At 35.1% G+C, this 23,821-nt stretch overlaps 3 protein-coding genes across 4 annotated transcripts; 2 read left to right on the forward strand and 1 right to left on the reverse strand.

The window, feature by feature from the left end:
* The first annotated feature begins 7,290 nt into the window (after positions 1-7,290).
* Positions 7,291-9,142, forward strand: LOC135672548 (transcription factor bHLH168-like). 2 transcript variants are annotated; one of them, XM_065181042.1, is made up of 3 exons: positions 7,291-7,492; positions 7,925-8,230; positions 8,886-9,142. In XM_065181042.1, the coding sequence occupies exons 1-3, from the start codon at positions 7,379-7,381 to the stop codon at positions 8,961-8,963; spliced, it is 498 nt and encodes a 165-aa protein (XP_065037114.1). In that variant the 5' UTR covers positions 7,291-7,378; the 3' UTR covers positions 8,964-9,142. The 2 variants fall into 2 exon arrangements, with proteins under 2 accessions (XP_065037114.1, XP_065037113.1); XM_065181041.1 differs by having other exon boundaries at positions 7,308-7,492; positions 7,922-8,230.
* An 833-nt stretch (positions 9,143-9,975) lies between these two features.
* LOC135657345 (peptide deformylase 1B, chloroplastic-like) lies at positions 9,976-15,149 on the forward strand. The gene is made up of 7 exons (XM_065175948.1): positions 9,976-10,235; positions 10,326-10,464; positions 11,664-11,856; positions 12,757-12,867; positions 13,923-13,985; positions 14,682-14,803; positions 14,886-15,149. The coding sequence occupies exons 1-6, from the start codon at positions 10,013-10,015 to the stop codon at positions 14,790-14,792; spliced, it is 840 nt and encodes a 279-aa protein (XP_065032020.1). The 5' UTR covers positions 9,976-10,012; the 3' UTR covers positions 14,793-14,803; positions 14,886-15,149.
* Positions 15,150-16,387: 1,238 nt separating this feature from the next.
* Positions 16,388-22,924, reverse strand: LOC135657359 (sugar transporter ERD6-like 4). Its single transcript, XM_065175949.1, has 17 exons — positions 22,449-22,924; positions 22,237-22,326; positions 22,081-22,140; positions 21,913-21,978; positions 21,758-21,823; positions 21,566-21,641; positions 21,312-21,376; positions 21,133-21,225; positions 20,885-20,965; positions 20,714-20,798; positions 20,276-20,322; positions 20,112-20,174; positions 19,964-20,023; positions 19,693-19,758; positions 19,551-19,610; positions 16,944-17,058; positions 16,388-16,845 (listed from the first exon to the last, which is right to left on the reverse strand). Exons 1-17 carry the CDS (start codon positions 22,734-22,736, stop codon positions 16,733-16,735), a joined length of 1,494 nt encoding a protein of 497 aa, XP_065032021.1. The 5' UTR covers positions 22,737-22,924; the 3' UTR covers positions 16,388-16,732.
* Between the last annotated feature and the right edge of the window lie 897 nt (positions 22,925-23,821).

The following is a 23,821-nucleotide window of genomic DNA, read 5'->3' on the forward strand; positions in this document are numbered from 1 at the left end:
CTTCCTCCTAATTCCTATAAATAGGAGAGGGAACAGCTTAATAAAGCTATTTCATTTCTACAATAAAGCTTCTTCAATTATCGTTCTTATCTTCTATTATTTCTATCATGGTATCAAAGCCGCTTGCCTAGAGCAAGCTCTCTTCTCGCTGCCAATTCATCATTGGTGTTGCCACTTTGCGCCAACGTTCGTTCCCTTCCGCTACGGCATCTCTAGTGCTGCTCATCAGCACTGCCCCACCTTTCTTCCTCGTTGTAGCTATTTTCCTTCCTCTTCTACTACAGCTTCCTCTTCTGCTATAGCTTCCTCCTTTGTTGCAGTTTCCTCCTTTGCTGTAGTAGCATCACTGCAATATTGTTGTAGATTTCTTCTCTATCATCGCAGCCGTCGTAATCGCAACCACGACCAACGTCGTTGAGAAAAGCGAAGCTTCGCTCTTGCCTTCGGCCAGCGACCAACGTCGCTGAGAAAAGTGAAGCTTCACCCTTCGGCCAGCGACCAACGCCGTTGCATTCCTAAGAGGCTCCGTGGTCAATCCTCATCTTCCTCACCACGGTAGTCTTCGCTGATCTGTCAACATTCGGCAGACTTAAGGAGAATGAAGGGAACGCCTGTGCCATCACAGCAACAGCAATCGCAGCAGCAGCAGCAGCGATCTACACTTATCTTACTCATGAAGCCTCTCGCTTGTAAACAATTCTTTGCATCGATACAAGATTGGTATCCTTGTCAGGAGCACCATCGTGCGGGGGCATGCTAGAAGATAAGATTTTCCTAACTATATGAGGAAATTTCTCATTCTGTTGAGGAAAATCCTCTATTCTGTTAGGGAAATCCTTCCTCCTAATTCCTATAAATAGGAGAGGGAACAGCTTAATAGATTTAAGCTAAAGCTATTTCATTTCTACAATAAAGCTTCTTCAATTATTGTTCTTATCTTCTATTATTTCTATCATAAATTTCTTAGACAAAGTTCTATACAACATCTCATATATTTTTACTTTATATCTGCAGGCCATTTATCCAAGAATTGGTTTAGATCCATCAAGAGTGGAGCAAGATTGAAAGAATTAGTGAGGAGGGAAGCTTAATTCCATGGGAAATTTGTTCCATGAAATGAAACACTGGAATCTTAGTCAAATGTAACTTAATTCAGCTCCACATGAAACCAAAAAAACAAAAGAAGAAAGAAAAATGTTAAGAGTAGGATGTTTGATTTCTGTCCTTTGTAATGCACCTTTATACTCAATATAATATGATGTTGTTGGATTTTATTTGTATTTTCTGAACATTTCCTTACTAATAATTGTTCAGAAAAAAAAAGGTTGTTGAGTTTGGTTGATGAACATATAATATATATTCGTTTCAAAAGAAAGTTTTTAATTGTTTTTTTTAAGATATCATATATATGGTAAGAGAAAAAAAAGTACACTTTGAGACCTCTTAAATCAAGAGATATAAGATATAAAAAAAAACGTGTATGAAATTTCATTTCAGATAAGGTTGGTGCCTTGTAATCTTATAAGGTCTGCTCTTGGTGTCTTTATTTACATGCTTTAAATTACTTTAATATCATTTGTCATGACCCTACATGTTAATTTAGATTTTTTACGATATTCATTTAGGAGTCGACATCTTTATTGAGTCCGAAAGATAATTGTAGGGTTCAAATATGTTCAACTTTGACGTCTGAGTTTAATAAGTCGATTGTTTTGTGAGAGAAAAGATGATATAAATGATAAATATTTCAAATAGTTAAATAGGAAGAGTGCTCTTTTTTGCACATACCCAATTTTTTTTAAAAAAGTAAATATTAGATATTCTACGAAGATGTATGCTATAAATATTCATATCACCTATGAAGCCTTCATCATCCTAAACATCATATGCTTTTATCACTTACTCTAGGTTTTATAAAATTTTTAATAATTTTATATAGAAATCTTTTTATTTTTATTTTTGAAAATAAATACATAATATTTATTTATTTGTTACTTTAAAACTTAAGAATTTGTATGTGGTTAAAGTCAAAAACATAATATATAAGCTCCTCACATCATGTCTGAGTTAATAGACGTTAGACTATGCCTATGTGGCATGCTGACTCATAATAAATTATTAATATAATAATATATATAATTTAAGTTTTTTTTTAAATATTCATTTTAGTCATTGTGGTTTTGATCATGAATCATTTAAGCTATTGTAGTTTTACTCGTGTCTAAAATAACTTTTATATTTTTAAAAACATAGCATATAACCCTCTATTATCAAGTTTGGGTTAACAAATGTTAGAGTTTGTTTACGTAGTACGATGACTCATAATAAACCATTAGCATAATATTAGGTGTAATTTAAATTAAAAAATTTAGATCACCATTAATAGCGAGAGGAGATATTGTCGTGGAAGCGACCACCAACAGTAATACCGAGTCATTACTACCTAGCAGGGCATTGTACACATACAGTCTCTCCCACATTGATGACAAGTTTAAGAGCTTCCAATCCTGTTTCAAGTGGATATGTGTAGACCAGTCCAACGCCATGCATACAATAGTCTATTGGTATCTCTTCCTCCTCTTGGGCATCTTGTTCGCATCGCCTCTCACTTTATCCTCTTTTGCACATCCATCCATTGCGCCTACAATGTGGTAGTTCGGCTCTCCCCTATCTTCGCCTCCGATCTCTCTTACCTCTGGCTCTTTGTCTTCATCTACCGTTATAGCCTCCATCATATCCTCTTCCTCGATAACATAGATATTTTTTAACTTAAATTATATATATATTATTATATTAATAATTTATTATGAGTCATCATGTCATTGTAAGCATATTCTAACGTTTGTCAACTCAGACAGAATAGAATTGTATACAATGTTTTTAAAAATATATGAGTTATTTTAGACGCAAACAAAACCAGACTTAAATGGTCCATAACCAAAACCATAGAGATTAAAATAGATTTTTTTTTAATTTAAATTTTATATGTCATTATATTAATAATTTATTATGAGTCATGATTCTATATGCTATATTTAAAAAATTATAACAGTTAACCCTACACTAATATAGTTAATATCAAAATAATGTATGTTGTTGTGAATACTGAAATAATATTGAAGAATACTAGGAGTTAGAATTGTTTTATTTTTTTAAATGTATAGTTAAATATACATATGATTCGAATAAATATAAATATAAATATAAATATATATATATATATATATATATATATATATATATATATATATATATATATATATATATATATATATATATATATATATATATATATATATATATATATATATATATATATATATATATATATATATATATATATATATATATATATATATATATATATATATATATATATATAGTACAGTGGACATGAGAACAGGATCATCTGTTTACGACAGATAGCAGACAGCATACTCGACCTACGTTCGCGCGGGTCTCAAAGAGCCCACGGAAGCGACCAACACGTGGATTGAGCCATGAGGCGAGGACCGTAGAACGCTGGTTTGACCCGAACGCAGGGCTCGTAGGTGCCGACCGCGGCTTCCGCCTTACGTCGGAGCAGTGTTGGACTCAGTTTTTTCTCCATTCCAAGCAGGCGGTCGCAGCCGCTTTATCATCTCGCAGACGCGACCAAAGAAAGTTTGACGAGAGCGAGGCCGCAATGCATTCAATCGCGCGGAACAGCAAGTCCGCCGGCGACTCCCGCTTGGTCCGTCGGTGGCTGATGACTAAGTGCATGGCGAGAGCAGTCAGCAGCTCAGTCAGAGTTCTGCTTTGCGTCTCTTTCGATTCACGGAGGAATAAAAATACTAAGATGCATTTTTTATTATTATTTTTATCTTTTGAGCCCAAATATATTAATTAACCTCAATTGATAGATACCAATGGAGTCCAAACTAATGGTCCAAAATTCATGGCCAATTAAAATAAGCTTATCTACTCCTTATCAATCTCCTTAAGTCATTTCTAACTTCCAATGATGAACAATAATGTAATAGCTTCGATAATTCATAGAGAACAATATAAAAGAAAAAAAATATATACAAATTCATAACTATATATTTTTTAATATATTATTATATTTTTAGTTAGTTTTAATATCCCAACAAAAACCTCATATAATATAATACTCGAATCTTTCGACCTCTCAACTCTAAACACAGAACTAATTATCCGTATCATAAAGTTTGATGAAACATTTTAACATTCTCATATCCCATACCAATAACAAAAACTTGAATCCAAAGTAATCCATGATGATGTGTTTTTGTTTTGGCTCACAGAAATTGGTGTTCGAAATGCCTTTCTCACTTGGTTTGGTCACAAAACCTTCCAAATCACGGACAGGTCGTCAAGTCTTTAGGTTGGAGGACGATGGTATCTTTTGTCAGCATCAATCGAATTCATCGGAATGATCATGACTTTAAGTGAATGGCTTTGTTTCCTCCACGCATCGGATATCACTCCCCAACCACATATGAATTATTTGACCAAGCAATCGAAATATCATATGGTTCGCGATGCTTCTTTGTCATGCTCCTTATATGTCATACCGAGGAACACAACTTTCAATTCTTGTCTTCGAAAAATACAATCTTATTCATAGTTTACACACCCCCACATATCACTTCCTGTTGTGATGGATGAGGTCACGTCGATGCCTGTTTTTTTTTTTTTTTGACTAATTATTAGAATATTTGTTCTACTCATAGGAGGATAATGATTGGATGAAGAAACGATCAACCCACTCTTGCATTAGCAAAGGTCATTTTATCAAAAAAAAATCATTCGCTATTGGGTTTTTATCGGATGATGATGCTCCGCTTTTCGTGTTCACTGAGATTATTATTTTTTTTATAAATGGCAAAGGAATTTTTGAACCAATGATATTTGAATCATTTGAAATTGAATCGATTTTAAACTAATTTAATTAAAATTATCGCATTAAGTAATTTGGGTTACACTACGACTTAGTATAAATCTAATATAAGTGTGACGAAGGTTGGGTGATGATATCATGTCAACTTTCCTTGATGCAGACGTCATCTCCTTTATGGCAATGTTTTACTTGTGGAATCATTAGGCTCTTTCTCGTTGATGTCTCCTCGACGAAGGTTCTTTCTCGTTGATGTCTCCTTGATGTTGCTTTCGCAGTGAAGATTGACAAACCCTCCTTAGCTTTCATAGAAACTGATTTATCTTTGATTTTTTTTTTTTATAGGTTCAATGATTGAGTGTAACTTAGTTCAATTTTGAGTATAATTTAGCTCGAATTTCTATAAAATTACCTAACTGACTATAACATTAAGATGATTAGTACTATATTTTCTATATTTTTAAGGATTTTATGTAATTTAATTATCATCTAAATTTACATTTTTTTTTTGATAGGAACTAATGTAGTATAACTAGGCCAACTTCAACAAAATCAATCCAAAATTACTTGGTAACGACGATAATATGATTAATACTAATTTTTAATTTTTTAGAATTTTGAGTGTAACTTAGTTTAATTTCGAGTGTAACTATCTTTGCTTTCAGTAAACTAACTCAAACTTTCATAGAATAATTATGACATGATTTTAAGATGATTAATATTAATATTTTTATTTTTTAAGATTTATGGTAATTAATTATCAAAATTTATGTTTTTATAAACCATACTATAATTATGTGGTAATTCTAAGATGATTAGTGTTATTTTTTTATGTTTTTAAAATTATGATAATTAATTATAAAAATTGATTTTTTTTAAATATATTTATGTGATCTAGTATAACCTACTTTAATTTTGAGAGGAATAACTTAATTAGGTAAAATTTTGTTAATCTAGATTTACTCAATTTATCCCAAAAGAATTGGTTTAGGCATATTTCGATTGGATCCCAAAGTCAATTAACAAAAACTCTAAGGTCATTTTCATGAATGTGAAAGAAAAAAAAAAAGCTCTCACATCCGACAAAAAATCAATAGTAGTGATATTTTATCAATAAAATGTCAATATCGATAAATCAATCATGTCTTACATTTAAATATTTAAAATATTTATAGATTTATGCAATCCTAAAAACCTTCTTCAAATAAATAATTAATGTACTATGATTTGGTTAATGTATCGACATCAATCACTTCCTACTTTGACTTTGGACTTTGGACTTTGGATGTGACTCCTCTTTTCAGTTTTCCTTTTACGTTACCATTTCAAGATTGAAAGGATCGTAGGTGGATTGGAGTTTTTCCTTCTTTCTGACTCTCGCTCGGTACAAAGAAATCAAAGATGAGTGCCATGGCAAAAAAAACTCTATCACAATTTAGATCTTAAGCTGATCACGTAACATCAAGTTCAATCCACAACATGTTAGATGTTTCGTTGTGACCTAGTCGGTCAAAACACCCGCTTCATGTGTGTTTGCTGACGACTTCTTGATTACGTCCTCCTATTGTGTGCAAAACATTTTATTTTATTTTTATTATTTTCTTATTATATTTTGTTAGAAAGTGATCGTTGAGAATTATTACGATCGATACGACAAACACTTATTCTTCCATTTGTTGATTGCATCGTTCTCCTATTGTGTGCAAAATATTTTGTTTTATTTTTATTATTTTTCTTATTATATTTTGTTAGAAAGTGATTGTTGAGAATTATTAAGATCGATACGATAAATGCTTATTCTTCGATAACTCTTTGTTACCGACTCGATTAAGTCATCAAATGATAGTTTCAAATTATATAATGATGTAAATGAGTTTGGAAGGAGAAGAGGAGATCGAGTGCACTCAGTGGTCGATGGTATTCGATCGTAAGCTTGTGTGGTGCATGGCACTGAGGATAGATAGGGATAGGGATATTGAGACGTGTAGGGTTAGATCTCGCCCACGGCTCATCATCAAGTAGCACTATTATTGAGTAGTGCTAACGACCGATATGATTCTTTGATGATGGGAACAGGTCGGCGCCCTCGGATCCCATGTTAAACCGATGCGGGATTCAGGATTTTTCGCTGCTCAAGACCCCCCACGCGTGACTCGGCACGCTGGGCTCCACTCGCGCGCTGTGAGGGTATTCTGTTTGGTGTTTTGTGAAGGAGACCGAGCAGGACGTGATTGGTGCATGGTCCATGGACGTATTGCTAATGCTGCTACCTCGTTCACTTAGGACGGTAGAATACTATAGACGATACGCGTCAGCTTGGAGACAACAGGGGTCCACCGCCTCCTCCCCTTCCTCGTTTATAGAGGGGACGCTCATCGTCCCACGGACCACACCATCCTTAGAAACCCTTCACTGCTGGCTGGTTGTGCCTCTCTCTCCTCTTCTTCCTTTTGAACAGCTTCATAGAGAAAGAGAGAGATGAAGGGTGGTGGTGGAGCTGACAAGCTTGAGAGGAAGACGGTGGAGAAGAACAGGAGAATCCACATGAAGAACCTCTGCGTCCAGCTCACTTCCCTCATCCCCAAGTCCAAGGTACGTATAAAAACGGCTGCTAATCTACTCAAACCTTCCTCTGCCCTGTCCAAAACTGCCCGGGGAAGATGGAAGAACTCGGCCGGACCAGTTTCACGCTTTAATTCTTGTCTTTGGTCTGTGCAAACTCGGAGATCCACATACCACCACAAACGATTTGATAGTGTTATCTCCAATCCCAAAAGCTTACACTGGATTAGGTTTGGCACATGAAACTCACAACCTGCACTTAAAGATTTGGCTATGCTCCATTGCCGCCGCCAACGAGGAAGCTTTCGGCTCTCCCTCTGTTGGTACTGCACCAGGAGTCATCAACACGACTGGTACAGCAATTTGCTTCGACTGTCATCCCCGTGGCAGCATTGTCCTTGTTCATCATACGCTCATGAAGACCTACCACTTACTCCTCCCTTCCCATCTCTGATGTAGCAGCGAGCCACCATGACTCAGCAAGATCTGCTGGAGCAAGCAACCCACTACGTGAACGAGCTGAAGGAGAGAGTGGAACGATTGAAGCAGAAGAAAGAGAAGACGAGTGGTGTCCTGATAGGGTTCGGGGAGCCCCTGGTTACTGTGACACACCTGGGGTCTAACCTGGTGGTGAACTTGGTGTGTGGGCTGAGAACAAGGTCCATGCTTCATCCGGTCATCATCGTCCTCCTGGAAGAAGGTGCGGATGTCACCAGTGCCAGTTCCAACATTGTTGGCGACAAGATCTTCCACACAGTTCATTGTCAAGTAATCATCGATCTCTTGCTCCTCAACTTTCTTCACTAACTCTTCACGTCTTTTGACACGAGCATAGCATCACACACACACACACACACACACAATACATATGTTTCTCTGTAAATTCTAGCGAGCATACCATCAATTAAAGGAGTTAGCTGAATCCATTCGAGTTTCCTACAACTCGAGTTCGTCATCACCATCTAATTTACCTTTTTGATTGACCTCTTTCAACTTCTTTGTCTCTGTGATTGATTATATGGTGTGCTCCCTCACTTATATCACTTTCTTTTTCAGTTGTGTTGAATATTTTATATTATAATTTCATTATAGTAGTTTAAGTTAAATATATTATATGTCGGGCTCTTTTCATCAAAATATTTTCTCTTGTTCTTGTCATACTTGTTTACATATTTCGAATACTATGGGATGGTTTATTCATTTGATTTGACTTAACTTAGGTCATTAACTTTTTCGACGTTATATTTTTCTTTCATTTTCGACTCATTTCAAATCAAATTTTATTCACCTGCTTCACTAAACATTAATTAGACAATATTTTAATGGAGAAACTTAGGGAATTGTCCTTTTATTCCTACTAACAATAAATTTCTTAGATAAAGTTCTATACAACATCTGATATATTTTTACTTTATATCTGCAGGCCATTTATCCAAGAATTGGTTTAGATCCATCAAGGGTGGAGCACAGATTGAGAGAATTAGTGAGGAAGGAAGCTTAATTCCATTGGAAATTTGTTCCAGGAAATGAAACACTGGAATCTTAGTCAAATGTAACTTAATTCAGTTCCACATGAAACCAAAAAAACAAAAGAAAAAAGAAAAATATTAAGAGTGTGATGTTTGATTTCTGTCCTTTGTAATGCACCTTTATATTCAATATTATATGATGTTGTTGGAATTTACTTGTATTTTCTGAACATTTCCTATTGCTAATAATTGTTCAGAAAAAATGGTTGCTGAGTTTGCTTGATGAACATATAATTTATATTTGTTTCAAAAGAATGCTTTTAATTGTGTTTTTTTTTTAAGATTTCATATATATGGTAAGAGAAAAAAAAGTACACTCTGAGAACTCTTAAATCCAGAGATATAAAATTGATATTTCTAAAGGTTTCATAGAAATAATACAAGGGAAACTTCAAAATTATTTTTCCTTTTTGTACAACAATTATTATCATATCACTAATATTTACAGTGATGATGCCAATAGATAAAAAAAAGGGTCAATTCTAATATATAAGATGAAGATTCCGATATAAATTATAAATGTATCACACAATATTGAAAAGAATAATGGAGTCCGATCTATGACAATACTATGGACTTTGACTCCGTCTTACTATAATTCAATCTTCTTGTAATGTAAATATCTACTAAGGGAGACTATCAAGGAATTATAAGGACAAGAAATTATGTCGAATAAAATGAAAAACCAAAAGAAAAGGAGAAATAAATAAAGACCACCAGGATGAACCGGAAGGGCCAATCCCGGTTCGACTCGGACCAAACCGCACTCGACCGGCAGCACGAGATATTGAGAAGGCATTTTTACATGTTTGTTCTTTCGGAGTTTCAAATTTTCACATTTGCCCTTGCAATCTTAATGACGTCATGCAAAAGTCAATCACTACTCATTAGGGTTGTCGATAAAAATAATTCGAATTATTCAATTTATATGATATTAATATTAGTTATTGTAATATCATTATATATATATAATGTAATAATAATAAAAGCCATAGAAACAAAGGAGCGTTAGGGAAGCCAAATGGCAGCGCGGCTCTCGGCCTCGCCGCTCATCTCCTACGCTGCCCTCATCCCTCTGCTGTCACGCCGCGCCGCCACCGTCCGGTACCCGTTCCCCTTCTCCGGGCGATCCCTTCTCAGCTTCTCATCCAAAACCCTAACCGTAGCTCGCGATGCCACTGCCATGGACGTCTCCGCGCGAGCCCGGCGCGGGTTCGCCTCTCAAGTTGACGACTTCGCTTCCCGTAAGTTTTTCTTGCTTCTTTCTTGATGTCAAGTATTTCATTTTTCTGTTCCCTTAACGAGCTTGATGAGAAGTGGGATTCGTCTCGTAGCCGATGACTTGTGCTTTGAGGCACCGTTGAAAATTGTGGAGTATCCTGACCCGATTTTGAGGGCTAGGAATAAGCGCATCAGCACGTTCGATGAGAATTTAAAGAAATTGGCGAAGGAGATGTTCGATGTCATGTACAAGTACGTCAGGCTTTTCATGGTTTGGCTTAATGCTTGAAAGATCATTTTTTTTGGGATGATGAGTTTAGCTTGTCTCCCGCGCTTTAAACATAGATGCTTGGATTGCTTTCTGAACATGGTTGGGGGCATTATTTTTTATTTAACTAATTTAGTGAGAATTTAGTCGCGCTTTCTTTCTTTTTCTTCTCTCTTAGTCTCTCTCGGAGGACTTTTTCCTCTTTGAATTGATGAAAATTCTGATAGGTCATAGGAGTGTCGTATTCATCATATACTTAGTGGTGTAGATTATATTCTTCTTAGTAGATTGATCAACAATATCACCAGTGTGCTTTGACTCTTTAGCTATCTATGTGGAACGCTCTTAAATACTGGATGCCTAAAGGTAGTTGGCCATAACATGGCAATTCCACACTTTCTTGCAAATTAACATGTAATCCATGTTTCAAAGTTTCAATCTAAGACAGACACATTTTGGTGATGGAACTTGAAGTCTTAGCTATGGAGAATGCTTTCCTAACCAATTCTTTGTAAATTCAAGTTCAATTTATGTGGATATGTATTGGAAACACTGTTTTTGGCTACTCAAGTTAGACTATTTTATTTTAACACTGCTACCTTTTATATTCCAAGTAGAATAGATTACTCTTGTGGATGGAGTGCCCATTGACCATTCACTTATTTAGGTAACAATGATATCCTGTTTTTGTGGAGGTACACTAAATTCACTTCAAAGTATATCCTGTCTTGGGCCGGATCTCGTTAATATTTTTTAAGAAATTAGAAACTGGTAAAGCTATACATCTGTTTGCTTCTCTCACAAGCAGATTGTTAGTTATTCTTTACAGTTGATCATCCTGTCACTTGTGTTTCTAGTGGAAGACAGAATATAGGTTCCTCTTTTTCTAAATTTGCCTGTACACTTACTTGCTATAGGTAGACCATTTTAACACATAAGAAATTTTTTTTTATAGAATGTACTTTAGAGTTTGTGCATGATGCTGGATAGTTTGATCAAGCACGGTCTGCTCTTGGTGTCTTATTTACATTCTTCAGATAAGGTTGTGCCTTATAATCCTATCCTGGATTCTATAAACGTGTATGAAATTTCAGGTGATCTCATTGTAATATATGCTTATTCTCTGTTCACAATTGCCTTTTGGAGATTTAGTTTGAGAAATATTTCTACTACTTCTGAGCAGAACTGATGGCATTGGCCTCTCAGCACCCCAAGTTGGAGTAAATGTACAACTTATGGTATTTAATCCTGCTGGTGAACGAGGTGAAGGAGAGGAAATTGTTCTTGTGAACCCAAAAATATATAAAGCCTCAACACGCACTTTATTTTTCAATGAGGGCTGCTTATCCTTTCCAGGAATATATGCAGATGTAGAGGTAATTTATTTTAGCTCCAGTGTTGGTTGACAAACCATTTAATTAGCTTGTTGAGCCCAGAACAGTAGAATGACAATGCCAAATGAAATATAGTTACAACAAGAACGACAATATTAACAACAACAGCCATAATTATCCAATTATTTGGGATTGGCTATATTGATCTTTTCCTTTCATTGAGATCACAATACTAAAAGAAATTATAATTAGATTGTAGTTACTTATTTTATACTTCTGCAAATCTTTTTGGAATTCTGACTACTATCAAATGAACTAGTTAACATTTTTATGTAGGCACTTATCTGGATATCATCAAAGAGCAGAATATCATAGTTTTGTTGAAGAATGCTGATGAATTTAAAGTTACAAAGTGTTTAGGTGTCTAAAATCTTGCATTTGGAACTACTAGAAATTGTTTCAAGGACTACTAGAAATTGAAAAGGTTTTTATTTGTAAAGGACTTAAATGGTCACAAAGAAAAATTAGAAAAATTGAGGGTACAATGAAAGAAGTGGGAGATATGATTCAACATTTTACCATGTCATATGTTCTCAAAATTGTCACTGTGCACTTCAAGATAAATGAGTAACAATTTGGTTATTTTCAAAAGTGGCTGGAGATATACTGAGATGGACTTAGAAATAACCATAATAGGTTTTTCCTTTCCTATATTGCGTTTAAATACTAATTCTGTATGTATTTGTGGTTCACCTATGACACATTACTCGCTAATGTGGCAACTCAAATGACAGTGTTGGAAACCTGTCTGACATTATCAATTTAAACAGTACATCTTAATATGCATATTCATGGAATTACTTGTTGCCTTATATTTTAGTGTACCTTTAATTAGCTGGGTATTACCGCTTAAGGTAACTTTTGACTCTTTTGTCCTTACAGAGACCAGCATCTATCAAGATTGATGCTCGAAATATAACAGGTGCAAGGTTTAGAGTTACCCTTTCTGGACTTCCTGCTCGAATTTTCCAGCATGAGTTTGATCATTTGCAGGTTTTTCACTCGATCAAAATTCCTACTCATATTAAACCTCTGCTATTGTATTCTGTTTCCTGATGAATGATGTAGTGAAAGAATACAATTAGTATCAATATTTAGAATTGATGCTTCTTCAGACAAACTTTCATCTATCATAAACTAACTAAAGGATGTAGAATGTTATATTACCATGGAGTCAAGGATAGTTAGCTACAACCTGATTTTCAAGAGTTTAGAGCAAAACATATTGCTAATAATAAAATCCCCATACACTACTACTCAAGGTTTTATTTGTAAAATTTCACTAGAGTTCAAGGATTTAAATCTCAGTCCAGTACCAGTTTTGGTAACGAATAAACTGATTTGGTACCAATATACCATGCGGTATATTGACCTGTCTCGTTTGGTGTCATTGAATAAAATAATAATAAATAATGAATGATATTGTATCAATAATCGCTTTTATCCTTACTGATGGTTCAAATGGTAAAATCAAATTGTCTATACTTTATAGTTACTATCTGTTGTCCATGATTAATTTGCTGTCAACTAAATCATATATTGTGCTTCAAGTGTTCTATTTCTTTAACCTTTCCTCCTAACGACTATACTCTGTCAACAACTAGTCCATATCTTGACGTTACCTTTTTTTCTTATCGCCTCTGATTTTCAACTAGGTTTAGCACTATGGAGCATCTCCTGATTTCCTCCAATGGTTGCCTTTTAGCTACGTAAAATATCAAAATGAATACCTGAATCCTTTGTGAATTGCACCATCAGAAATGTCTAGCATGATCTTTGGCGGACATGGGAATTTTTTGTTTTCCTACCTTTGGCAAAAAATATCTGCTTCATAGCATCTGCCTGATTTTTTTTCACCAACCAGAAGAAATTTTATTTAGTTATTTGTTTGTTTTTTTTTTTCCTCTCTATCAATATGATCAGAAGGTCAAATGTCTCCGACCTACAATAATTTCAGTAATTTTGATCATTTATCCAAATTGTTGCATTGGCTTGTTTGTTACTTCTTTGTTAGATTATATAATGTATACTGGTTTTCATATTTTTAGGGAATTCTTTTCTTTGATCGGATGACTGAAGATGTTCTTGAAAGTATCCGTTCGGAGTTGAAGGTTAGTGGTGAATATTTATCTTGAAAATGATGTGCACCAGTTAATGTTATAATTATGGGTCTCTAGTTGGGTTCATTCACTGGTACTGGTCATGTTTCACCTATTCTGATCACAGCATACATTTTTATAATGGCATGACTCATTGCAAAAGCCTCATAGATTCTTAGATAGTTTTTTCTTCAAAAGGAATTTTGCAAAATTTTTGATTTGGTAGCATTTTGGTGTTTGATTTTGACTTGCAGGAGATTAATATTTATATATATTTTCGTTGTTCCAGATTTTTTTTGGATTTATAGCGATTAGTCTTAGGACAAGAGAGTGGCTTTTTGGAATTTATTAACATCATAAAGACTGGAGTTGCACTTAAAATAATCTTTAACTTTGGTGGCTATTATCACATAAAAAGGATTAAACCTGATAGCTATATTATGTATATGATTTAGTTTCTGATGCACTTCATTTTATATTCATATATATACGAGGCCATATTTAAACTAGCAATTATAGTAAAAGTAACTGTTTTAACTATAAATCATCACTCCTAGATACGCTGTACACATTTGCATCGATGCATGTGATCAGAACATGAAATGTAGTTTTAGATGCAAATGATGGACATGTTTTGGTAATCATTTTCTTGTTTTGGGAGATTTATCTCTGTAATGTTGTTTACAAGCTTCATTGCATTCATAATAGGCTTTAGAACAAAAGTATGAAAGCAGAACTGGGCTTCCAAGTCCTGAAAGCATTGATAAGTATGAGAGAACTCAGAGAAGAAATGAGATTGCTGGTTTCGCTGGAAGATGACCAACCAAATGGTTCGTTTTACTGCTTGTACCTGTCATAATTGCTCCTATTAACCTTGGTGATACCAGTACAGCTCAACTTATTTATGTGCAGGAATTATTTCTGATTGGAGCCTATAGCCATGGCGAAGAGTATTTATATCTTCTAGTATGTAGCCTACTCAACAGTGCAAAGAGATTTCAGTATGATGCCACATATATGAAATATATACTTCATTTGGCAGATGCTTTAACATAATCAGGTCTGTTGATTATAGCTGTGATTACACAAGATTTGTTTTCTTTTGAGATACTTATGGTCTCTGTCTCCTCTTCCTGTATTTGAAAGATTTTGCAAGTAAATTGGTTGTTACTTCAATGTTATCATTCCTGGATGCTTAAAGATAGCAAATAGCTAAAAGTTGCTTCAAAACTTAATGGTTGAGCTTGGCATGCTGCTTATGATGAACAATTTATTGAGATTTAGCTTTAGCATATGAATTGACAAGCATGGTGCTTTCATACTTGGGTAAAACTTTCTCTTCATGAGTGAAGGATACAATTAAAACAAGAGAAATGAGATATTGGATGTGAAAGAGACCAAATGAGATATTGAGCTTGATGGTTTCCAACTTTGTTGTGTGGATTAATGTCCTGAAATTGACATGATAGTTTTTGTCAAACTGCTACTGTTCAATTTTAGCAATAATCTTAAATTTTATATCAAATTAGGAAAATTGTCTAATAATGAATTCATGCAAGCTATGTAATATATTCACTGATGCAGCTTTTCTGCCAAAGTGGATTACCAGCATAAGAATGCTTTCAAATATTTAAATCAGTGCATAATTTGATCTAGTGGTCTGTATATAATCCATTAACAGGGAACCTACCTTAGCACAGCCTGTAATCCACACATCAATACAAGAATGTGGAGCACAACACCACTGCAGGGAACAACAATATCTGTACAAAATTCCCTTAAATAGGAAAAATGACATGAAAATCTTTTAAGCAAAAGAGTAACTTGTTGAGGCTACCCAATGTTGTGATGTTACCATCTGATTCAACTCAAAATGTGTATGATCATATAAGTGACCTGGAATTGCCAACAGTTTCGACACCATCACCTCTCCTAATAGAAACATTGGAGGCTGTGCATGGCAACAAACACTGCCTAATGTCAATCCTACATCATTTGCTAATGAAAATTAGGCCATAATTACTTCACTTGAGTACAAAATCTTCAGCAATATGTCAACTAGGCAGCAGTAACTGTCACATACTGCAACTCAGAATAAGTCAAGGTGTGCAGGTCCTGCTCATAGACATGAGTCATTTAATGGTTGACAAAATGCATTTGAAGAAAAGGCAGAAGTATTCTCAGAACATAGATGTCATACAGCAACAATAAACCTTTTGGCATATTTTAGGGCAACCACAACTTGAATCAGCTACCAACATAATAAAAAACAAACAAAAATTTCAACCATTAATCCTTTTCTTGGTGATCTCTTCATTCCACTATTTTTTCGTCAGACGAATTACTATCTGCACTCAAGCAAAATAATATTTTCGTCGTTCTGCTGACTGAAACTGGATTTTACTAACCGGAAATGATCAAGTTCAGACTTTTCATTATTCAAATATAATGTCTTTCCATATGGAAAAGAATAATTTAAATTCTGGTGCAATGCAGTCACATTGCAAACAAAAGTCCTATTACTGTTGAATTGACTTGTGAACTTGCTGAACAACAAACAGCTTATAATATGTATAACATTACAGAGAAAAATTGTACTGCTAAATGCCTCAATAACCAATTTCTGGGGGCTTGAATCTCTCCAAGCAGATCTTGCTCTCAGCTGAACATGCTAAAAATTTTTCCCAGCAATGCTGATGAATGGACAGTATGTTGTTTTCTCTACCATAGTATGCCACATAAGATAAATATTAGAGACCTCATCGGAAAGACCACTGTATTTCCTCAAGAGTTCTTCCCTTGGTCTCGGGCACCCATGTTATGACAAACAAAAGTGTTAAAACACTGACTACTGTGTAGATGGCAAAGGTACCTGGTGAAGATAAAGAATTGTATTAGAGGCAACAACGGATAGGTACATACATAAAATATAATAGATGACTACATTAGTATATTGAGAGACATTTCAACCTCCAGTGCTCCAGTTCAAAAGTAAGTTTGCGGTCATTGTTATTGCAAATGACGTCAACCAGTTGGCAAGTGTTGCTACACTACCAGCAAGGCTCTTAATATTGACGGGAAGTATCTGTATTACATCATCAAATATATGAGCTTTAAGAAGATGAATACTTAAAAATGTCAACTAGGCTCACCAATCCAACAATTCCATATAGATAGCACAGTTTGGAGCAAGGATATGAAATTTTTCAGTAGATGTAACAGTGGAGGGTTGTGAGAGCCAAAAAGTGAACATAATATTTTCATAGATATTAAAGAGTAAACTGCACATAAATGGAATTGATATCAGAAGTTGATTTGTTAATGGCAAAAACAGTATCAGGTTTACTCATCACTCTGCCGACAACCTAGTAGGGTCTTGATTAGACATATAATATAAAATCTTTCTCAAGAAAGGCTGGCAATTAGATTACCAATACCATTTGTTATTTTTTTTTACTATAATCAGCCAAAACTCAGTAGGGCTGTAGTTTGGTTTGAGCTTCCTTGAAAATGTAAAATATTACTCAGTTCACATCAAAGGCTGGCAATTGGATTACCAACAGAATATGTCAATTTTCACAAGAGGCCTCTGAACAATAATTCTATTATAGCTTGTTATTTTAGCTTTTACTGATTTTCCATTTTTATGACCTGAGCGCAAAAACCACATGGGTCAAGCCTTTAAAAAAGGCTCTGGATCTTGGTAATGATTTATATACTATCAAGAAACTTATCCTGTGCTCAATATGGGACTATTCTTGGGTATCAAAATTTTCATCAAATACTTGAAATCTTCAGCAGGCCCACTAGTGTCACTGGATCAACAAAATTCTGAGCACTTAGTAATGTGGGGTCCTAGAGATGCCATCGCCCACCAAATTGCTGCTACCATTGATGAGGCCTATCTATGCTAGATCGAAGGTTAGTCATAATGCATAGTAGCTCCTAATTGGCCCATACACAATGTCAGTTATTGCTTTTGATGTCATATTTGTCATGGCCTAAGCTTGAACACTACAGGGCAAAACCCCTGAAAATCAGAACATATTCTGTGTTTTGGTAAAGACACTATCAAAAAACTTAATCGATGCTTAATATAAGGCTAGTCCCATACTTATTGGACTAAAATTCTTTTGTTTATGATTGCCTAATTTCGAGAGGAAAAAAATCATGGGCCTCTTGCACAAACAAAATTCTAATTCTTATTGTTGGAGTTTCTCTATAGATTCATTTCCAACTTGAACCAGAAAAAGCAACAAAAAGGGAAAAGCAACGCATGTTTTGGGAAACAATATCAACAAATTACTTTGTGAGAATAAGGGACTTCTAAGACTTTGAGCAAGAATTGGCTGCTAAATTATTTCTGCATTATCCGCTACTTATAATCTTCCTCACTCCTTTTATTTTTATCTTTACTCTTCATTACAACAATCACATGCCTCTTGTGATTGTAATCCATATTGGTTCCATGTTCCTAATTTTTTATTATGCCAGCTAAAAGTTTGCTTCTAGGTTCTATCACCTCTCAATTATTTATTCAGCTGGTGAATGGGATGAATAGCTATTTAATCAAATCAAGATGTTTGTTTGATATTTCAATTCTTACATTTATGTAGTATTCTGAATAGTGCAGTTATTATTAAATAAAATCATTGCTGAATTTAGTTTATTATTTGTAATTTTCTTTTTTTAATCAAATCCACAAGTCAAAATTATGTGTCTTCTTGCTACCAAATACTTCACATTATTGTTCTCCATGTTTCAAGGAAGAGGAATCTCTAAATTTCCTTAGCCATCAGTTTGTTCAGAATCACTTATCTGTTATCCTATACAGTAGCAGAAAAGTAACTAAATTGGACTAAACTTTGCTTGTTTTTATCCATTGATCCGAGCTTAGCCTTCTACAAGAGTAAGATATTTGTAAATCTCATGAGAAGGGAAGTCCGAGCTTAGACAAGCAATAATTTTTCATTAATTTGGCGCTAGACTTACTGGACTAAAATTCTTTTGTTTATGATTGGCTAATTTTGAGAGGAAAAAAATCATGGGACTCTTGCACAAACAAAATTCTAACTCTGAACTCACAAGATATCTACCTTTACAGAAGCAGGAACCTTTTTTGCTAAAATAACCAAGTTGCACGAAACTAATAACCGTTCAACCAAATGGATCTCCAACATGAACATAAGAACAATGAATAATATACACATATATACAGGAAGGATTTGCCAACTACATTGGAAAAACAGTGTTCAAAACCCGAGAACTACCGGCGTTCTTTTTACAACTTAGCTTTGCTTACTAAAAGATATCATAGGATGAAGATGTAAACTAATGGTCATCACTAAAGTATCCTTGTATATCCAAAGTTACAAATATGTTAGATTGCCATTTGCTTCTTTTCACTTTTCTTCAATGATTGATGAATGATCACGAATGATGTTAATAGGCTTTTTCTAAATGCACTTCCATATAAGACCACTAAGAAGAATTGTCCCTTATCTACTCATCAGGGACATTTGAAACTTGCACCAATCTTTTGCTGAATTAAAATAAGTACAATAAACTTTTACGTACCTCGGACATAATGATCCATGGAATTGCTCCCAACCCAAAAGAGAAGGCAATGACAAAAGCCTAAAGGAACATAAAAAGCTTAATGCTTTGAAGAGAATGGATACTCCTACAGAACTGCAAGTTCATGATTGACATTACATACCACAAGTCCAACCAATGAGAGTATGCTCATTATATAATAAGAATGAGATTCTTCAGGAAAGACACCCTGTCTCCAGTAAATTGCAAAATAGTACAAATCATTAAACAATTTTGAGCAGTGAAAAGGCCTTCATAAGTGGCAATAAAGAACTGGTGATCATATTAAAAAGGACGATGATAATTTTTTTCATCAGTGCAAACTGTAATAAGGTGTGTCATAGGATAGTAATCATGTTGTAAAAGCCTAGGAAACAGACTACTGCCAGACTGACCTCCAGAAAAAATGCAACTGAAACTAGCAGAAGACTTAAAGTCATTCCTGCAGCGGAGATCTGCAATCAAGGATCATTTTTTAAATTTATTTGCTAATTATTATGAAATACCAGAGTGAAGAAGGAAAACAATATTGCTAAAGCTCACTATAAGAAGAATTCTTCGACCAGCTCTATCCAGTAACCAAGTGGTAACTCCAGTAGCAACAACCTGAATGACATTTGATGAAATTTAGTGTAAGGAGAGGATTGACCAAATGAAATTTTAGAAAGACAAAAATAACATTTTGAAACAAGAATCAAGATGACTACCTGAATTGCTCCAAGACCACAAGTGGCCAGGTTACCATTGGTAAGCCCTGTTTAAGATTGGAAAAACAAAAAAATCAAATTTGAGCATCTTTATCATATTCGACAGTGGCTAAGGCGTACAGTTAGGTGCATATGACATAAACATGTATCGATCTACATTCATAAATAACCATATATGCACATTAAGAACTCTTGCAAAACAGATGTGACAAATTATGGTCCAAAGTTGAATAGACCAGTAGGTCTAATTGGAATTTTGGAAGTTAAAAGTAGAAAATCTACTGTTATAGAAAAGTACAATTGTTCAACAATATATCACAACTAAAGTGTGGTGGAAGGCAAATCAACAAGCATAGCATGATAAAAGGAGAACACAAAATCACAACACGGTTATAAGGAATGAAACCATTTCAAAATTTCAATTGTTCAAAAATTTACCAGCAGTTTTGAAAATGTTGCTGGCATAAAAAAGGATGCCATTGATTCCACTTAGCTGCTGTAGTACAAGTAGACCAATGCCTATCTGTGGGTATTACATATAATTCAGATGAGAATAGTGTGGCTGCTTTTCTGACAGAAGAAAGACCAACTTTCTTTATACTACTTCACCATAAGAGGAAGTTTGTATCTTCTTTGTCTCAGTTGTGAGAATCGGATTGCAGTCCTTCTGGTGGATGATGCCACTGATCTCTGCAAAAGACAAAGAAGACTTCATGTGTGGCAACATGAAACAGAGACCCTCTTCAATTTCAGATGATCTCAAACTTTTACTCTGAGAAAAAGATCAAACAGAGCAACATATTTGCATTTATCAAATTTTTTGCACTGCAAAAGATGGGAGCTGTAGAAGCCCATACCTTGATTTCATTCACTTCTACAGTGATGTCAGCATCAAATCCTCTCAGAACTTGTAGGGAAGCTTCAAAATCTTCCATCATGCCCATTTTTGCCTGCATAAAAGGGAAAAAAGGAAAACAAATCTCAATATACAAGTTTGGCTTATTGTTTGATTGGCCAAGTATCTTATGAACCTTACCAGCCACCTCGGAGATTCCGGGATAAAGAACAGACCAGGTATGAGGATTGTGCATGGCAAGATTCCTAGAAAAAATATGGCACATTAAAGTGATTTTTCACTAAAATCCAGGATCTGTAGAACTCATAGAATATGCCATTTGATGACATTGCATTACAGAAAAGAAGGTAAATGTGAAGCAAATAACAACAAATTAAAGAAAAAATACAGCATGAAAAACAAGATTTTCAGGTCAAGAAACTCAAGACTGTTACCAATTACTGCAAGAAGTCTCCACGGAACAAACATGCCCAACAGATAAGCTAGCAAAATGCCGATAGTCACAGAAAGCTACACCAACAAGGAAGCCAGAATCAGATGACGTTAATATGACGCAAAAAGAAGCTTATTTCAAGGGGTGTGATCTGCAACCAGGAAGGATGAGAAGCTCAGAAACACGATTTAACCTGATTCACAGAGCCAAGTGCCCCCCTCAAGTTCTGTGGAGCTATCTCTGCTATATAGACAGGCACCTGATGAAGACACTAATTAATAGAAAGAGCCCAAGCACATAAACTTGTAATGAATTGCATCAAATTCTTGCATAAGGATGGTAACAAACTGTATAGGAGATCACTCCGACGCCGAATCCTTCCAACAACCGACCCATATACAAGAATGAAGAGTCCTTCAAGAACACAATCCAAAGACGGAAAATTAGGGAGGAAAACAACAAGAAAATTCTCGGGATAGGAGGAAAAGCTTGGAGATGAAACCCAAAAGAACTCACTTTGGCAAAGGAAATCGCCAGCCAGCCAATGATGTTAGGAATGGAAGCGATCATCAGCGACTGTGAAGACCAAGCATCAGGGCCAAACACACATCAAGATCGAGTCTTGATGCGATCAGCAACAAGGGAACAACAAAAAGGTCAGATCTGACTCACCCCTTTGCGCCCGATGTACTCCGCAAGTTGGCCGCTGGCGATGGCGCCCACCATGGCTCCGACGTTGGACAGAGAGCCAAAGATCGAGAACTGCGCCACCAACTCAAATCGTCATCACGTCAAGTGTTCCAACAATCGTCGCACCAAAGAAGAACTCGAAGAACAAGTAGGAGGAATGGGGGTTAGATCAAGGAGGCGTGGGCTTATCGAACCTCGGACAGGGAAAGGCCGAGGTCGGCTATGATGTCGTCTTGGGTGGGGGAGGAGAATCCACCGGTGAAGCCGAATTGGATTGGGCCGAGGGCGACGATGAGCGTGCAGAGGACGGCGGAGATAGAGGAGTCGCGGATGACGGAGGCGGAGGAGGCCAAGAGGCTGGATTGCCGCGACCCCATGCCCATGCCCATGCCCATCCGGTACCAGCTCCCCGTGTGCAGGAACGGCTTCCTGAGGTCCCCTCGCCCATCCTCGCTCCCGCTCTCCTCCCCTCTAAAGCTCATCTTGCGAGCCTCTTCTTCTCGTCCTCTCTCTCTTCCTCCCTCTGGTTTCCTATGACTGCCTAAGAGGGAGAAGAAGAGGCCGACAAACGGAAAGCGAGCGAGCGAGGACGACAGAGAAGAGTTGGAGATAGAGAGAAAAGGGAGGAAGGACAAGTGGGAGAAGAGATGTGTCAGATTTGATAGAGAAGAGAAATCAGACAAGAAAAACCGAACCTGCGGTATCTTATAATTTAGATATTGGGATTGGATTTAGGTCGGTAATTATTTATTAATTATTTATATTTATAATATTAAGAAAGATTCATAAAAAAAATTATATCTTTATTTATAATTTTATTAAACCCATATCACTAATTATAATTATAATATTATCTTTAATTATAATATTCATTGGTTACATCCTTTAATCATAGTATCTACCATCTGCACATGTTTATACTTTCTTAAATATATTTTATATTTTATCTTTTAAAAATTATAATTAATTTTTTTTTATAAATATATATTTTTATGAGATTTATTATTTATTTATTTATTTGAAGGAATTAAATGCACAAGCATGTGCAGTTTCATTTACTATATAGTATCTAATTTACTATAATTATATTTACTATATAATTTACTACAGAGAGGTGTCTCCTATAATTTTGGAGAGAAAATAAAGTCAGACAAGAAAAATAAAACCCACTCTATCCTATAATTTTAGATATTAGGATTGAATTTGTGTCGACAATTATTTATTATTTATTTATATTTATAATTGTAAGAAAGATTCATAAAAAATATATATCTTTATTTATAATTTTTATTAAACTCATATAACTAATTATAATTATCTCACATCTTTAAATTATAATTTCGACAGGTCACATTTTTTAATTATAGTATCTCCCATCTCTTTGACACATGTTTTAATGTTCTTAAATGAATTATATATTTTATTCTTAAAAATTATATTTAACATTTTATAAATAAAATTATTTTTTTTTATAAATGTAATATTTATTTATTTATTTGGGAGTTCTGAGCGAGGGGAAGTGATCCACCTTCACAGGGTGCGGGCCATGGAGGCCGAGGGTGAAGAG

This window comes from Musa acuminata, chromosome BXJ1-4, assembly GCF_036884655.1.
Source record: "Musa acuminata AAA Group cultivar baxijiao chromosome BXJ1-4, Cavendish_Baxijiao_AAA, whole genome shotgun sequence".
In the NCBI taxonomy this organism is placed as follows: Eukaryota; Viridiplantae; Streptophyta; class Magnoliopsida; order Zingiberales; family Musaceae; genus Musa; species Musa acuminata.

Excerpts from the sequence above, each read along its gene's own strand:
- LOC135657359 (XM_065175949.1), bottom strand. The coding sequence starts at position 22,736 with ATGAGCTTTAGAGGGGAGGAGAGCGGGAGCGAGGATGGGCGAGGGGAC. Across the intron at positions 19,611-19,692 it reads TCTCATTGGTTGGACTTGTG|GCTTTTGTCATTGCCTTCTC; the intron begins GTATGTAATGTC and ends ATGTTCCTTTAG. Across the intron at positions 17,059-19,550 it reads CATGGATCATTATGTCCGAG|ATACTTCCCGTCAATATTAA; the intron begins GTACGTAAAAGT and ends GATGTAATACAG.
- LOC135657345 (XM_065175948.1), top strand. The coding sequence starts at position 10,013 with ATGGCAGCGCGGCTCTCGGCCTCGCCGCTCATCTCCTACGCTGCCCTC. Across the intron at positions 11,857-12,756 it reads GAATATATGCAGATGTAGAG|AGACCAGCATCTATCAAGAT; the intron begins GTAATTTATTTT and ends TTGTCCTTACAG. Across the intron at positions 12,868-13,922 it reads ATGAGTTTGATCATTTGCAG|GGAATTCTTTTCTTTGATCG; the intron begins GTTTTTCACTCG and ends TCATATTTTTAG.
- LOC135672548 (XM_065181041.1), top strand. The coding sequence starts at position 7,379 with ATGAAGGGTGGTGGTGGAGCTGACAAGCTTGAGAGGAAGACGGTGGAG. Across the intron at positions 7,493-7,921 it reads CCCTCATCCCCAAGTCCAAG|CAGCGAGCCACCATGACTCA; the intron begins GTACGTATAAAA and ends TCTCTGATGTAG. Across the intron at positions 8,231-8,885 it reads TCCACACAGTTCATTGTCAA|GCCATTTATCCAAGAATTGG; the intron begins GTAATCATCGAT and ends TTATATCTGCAG.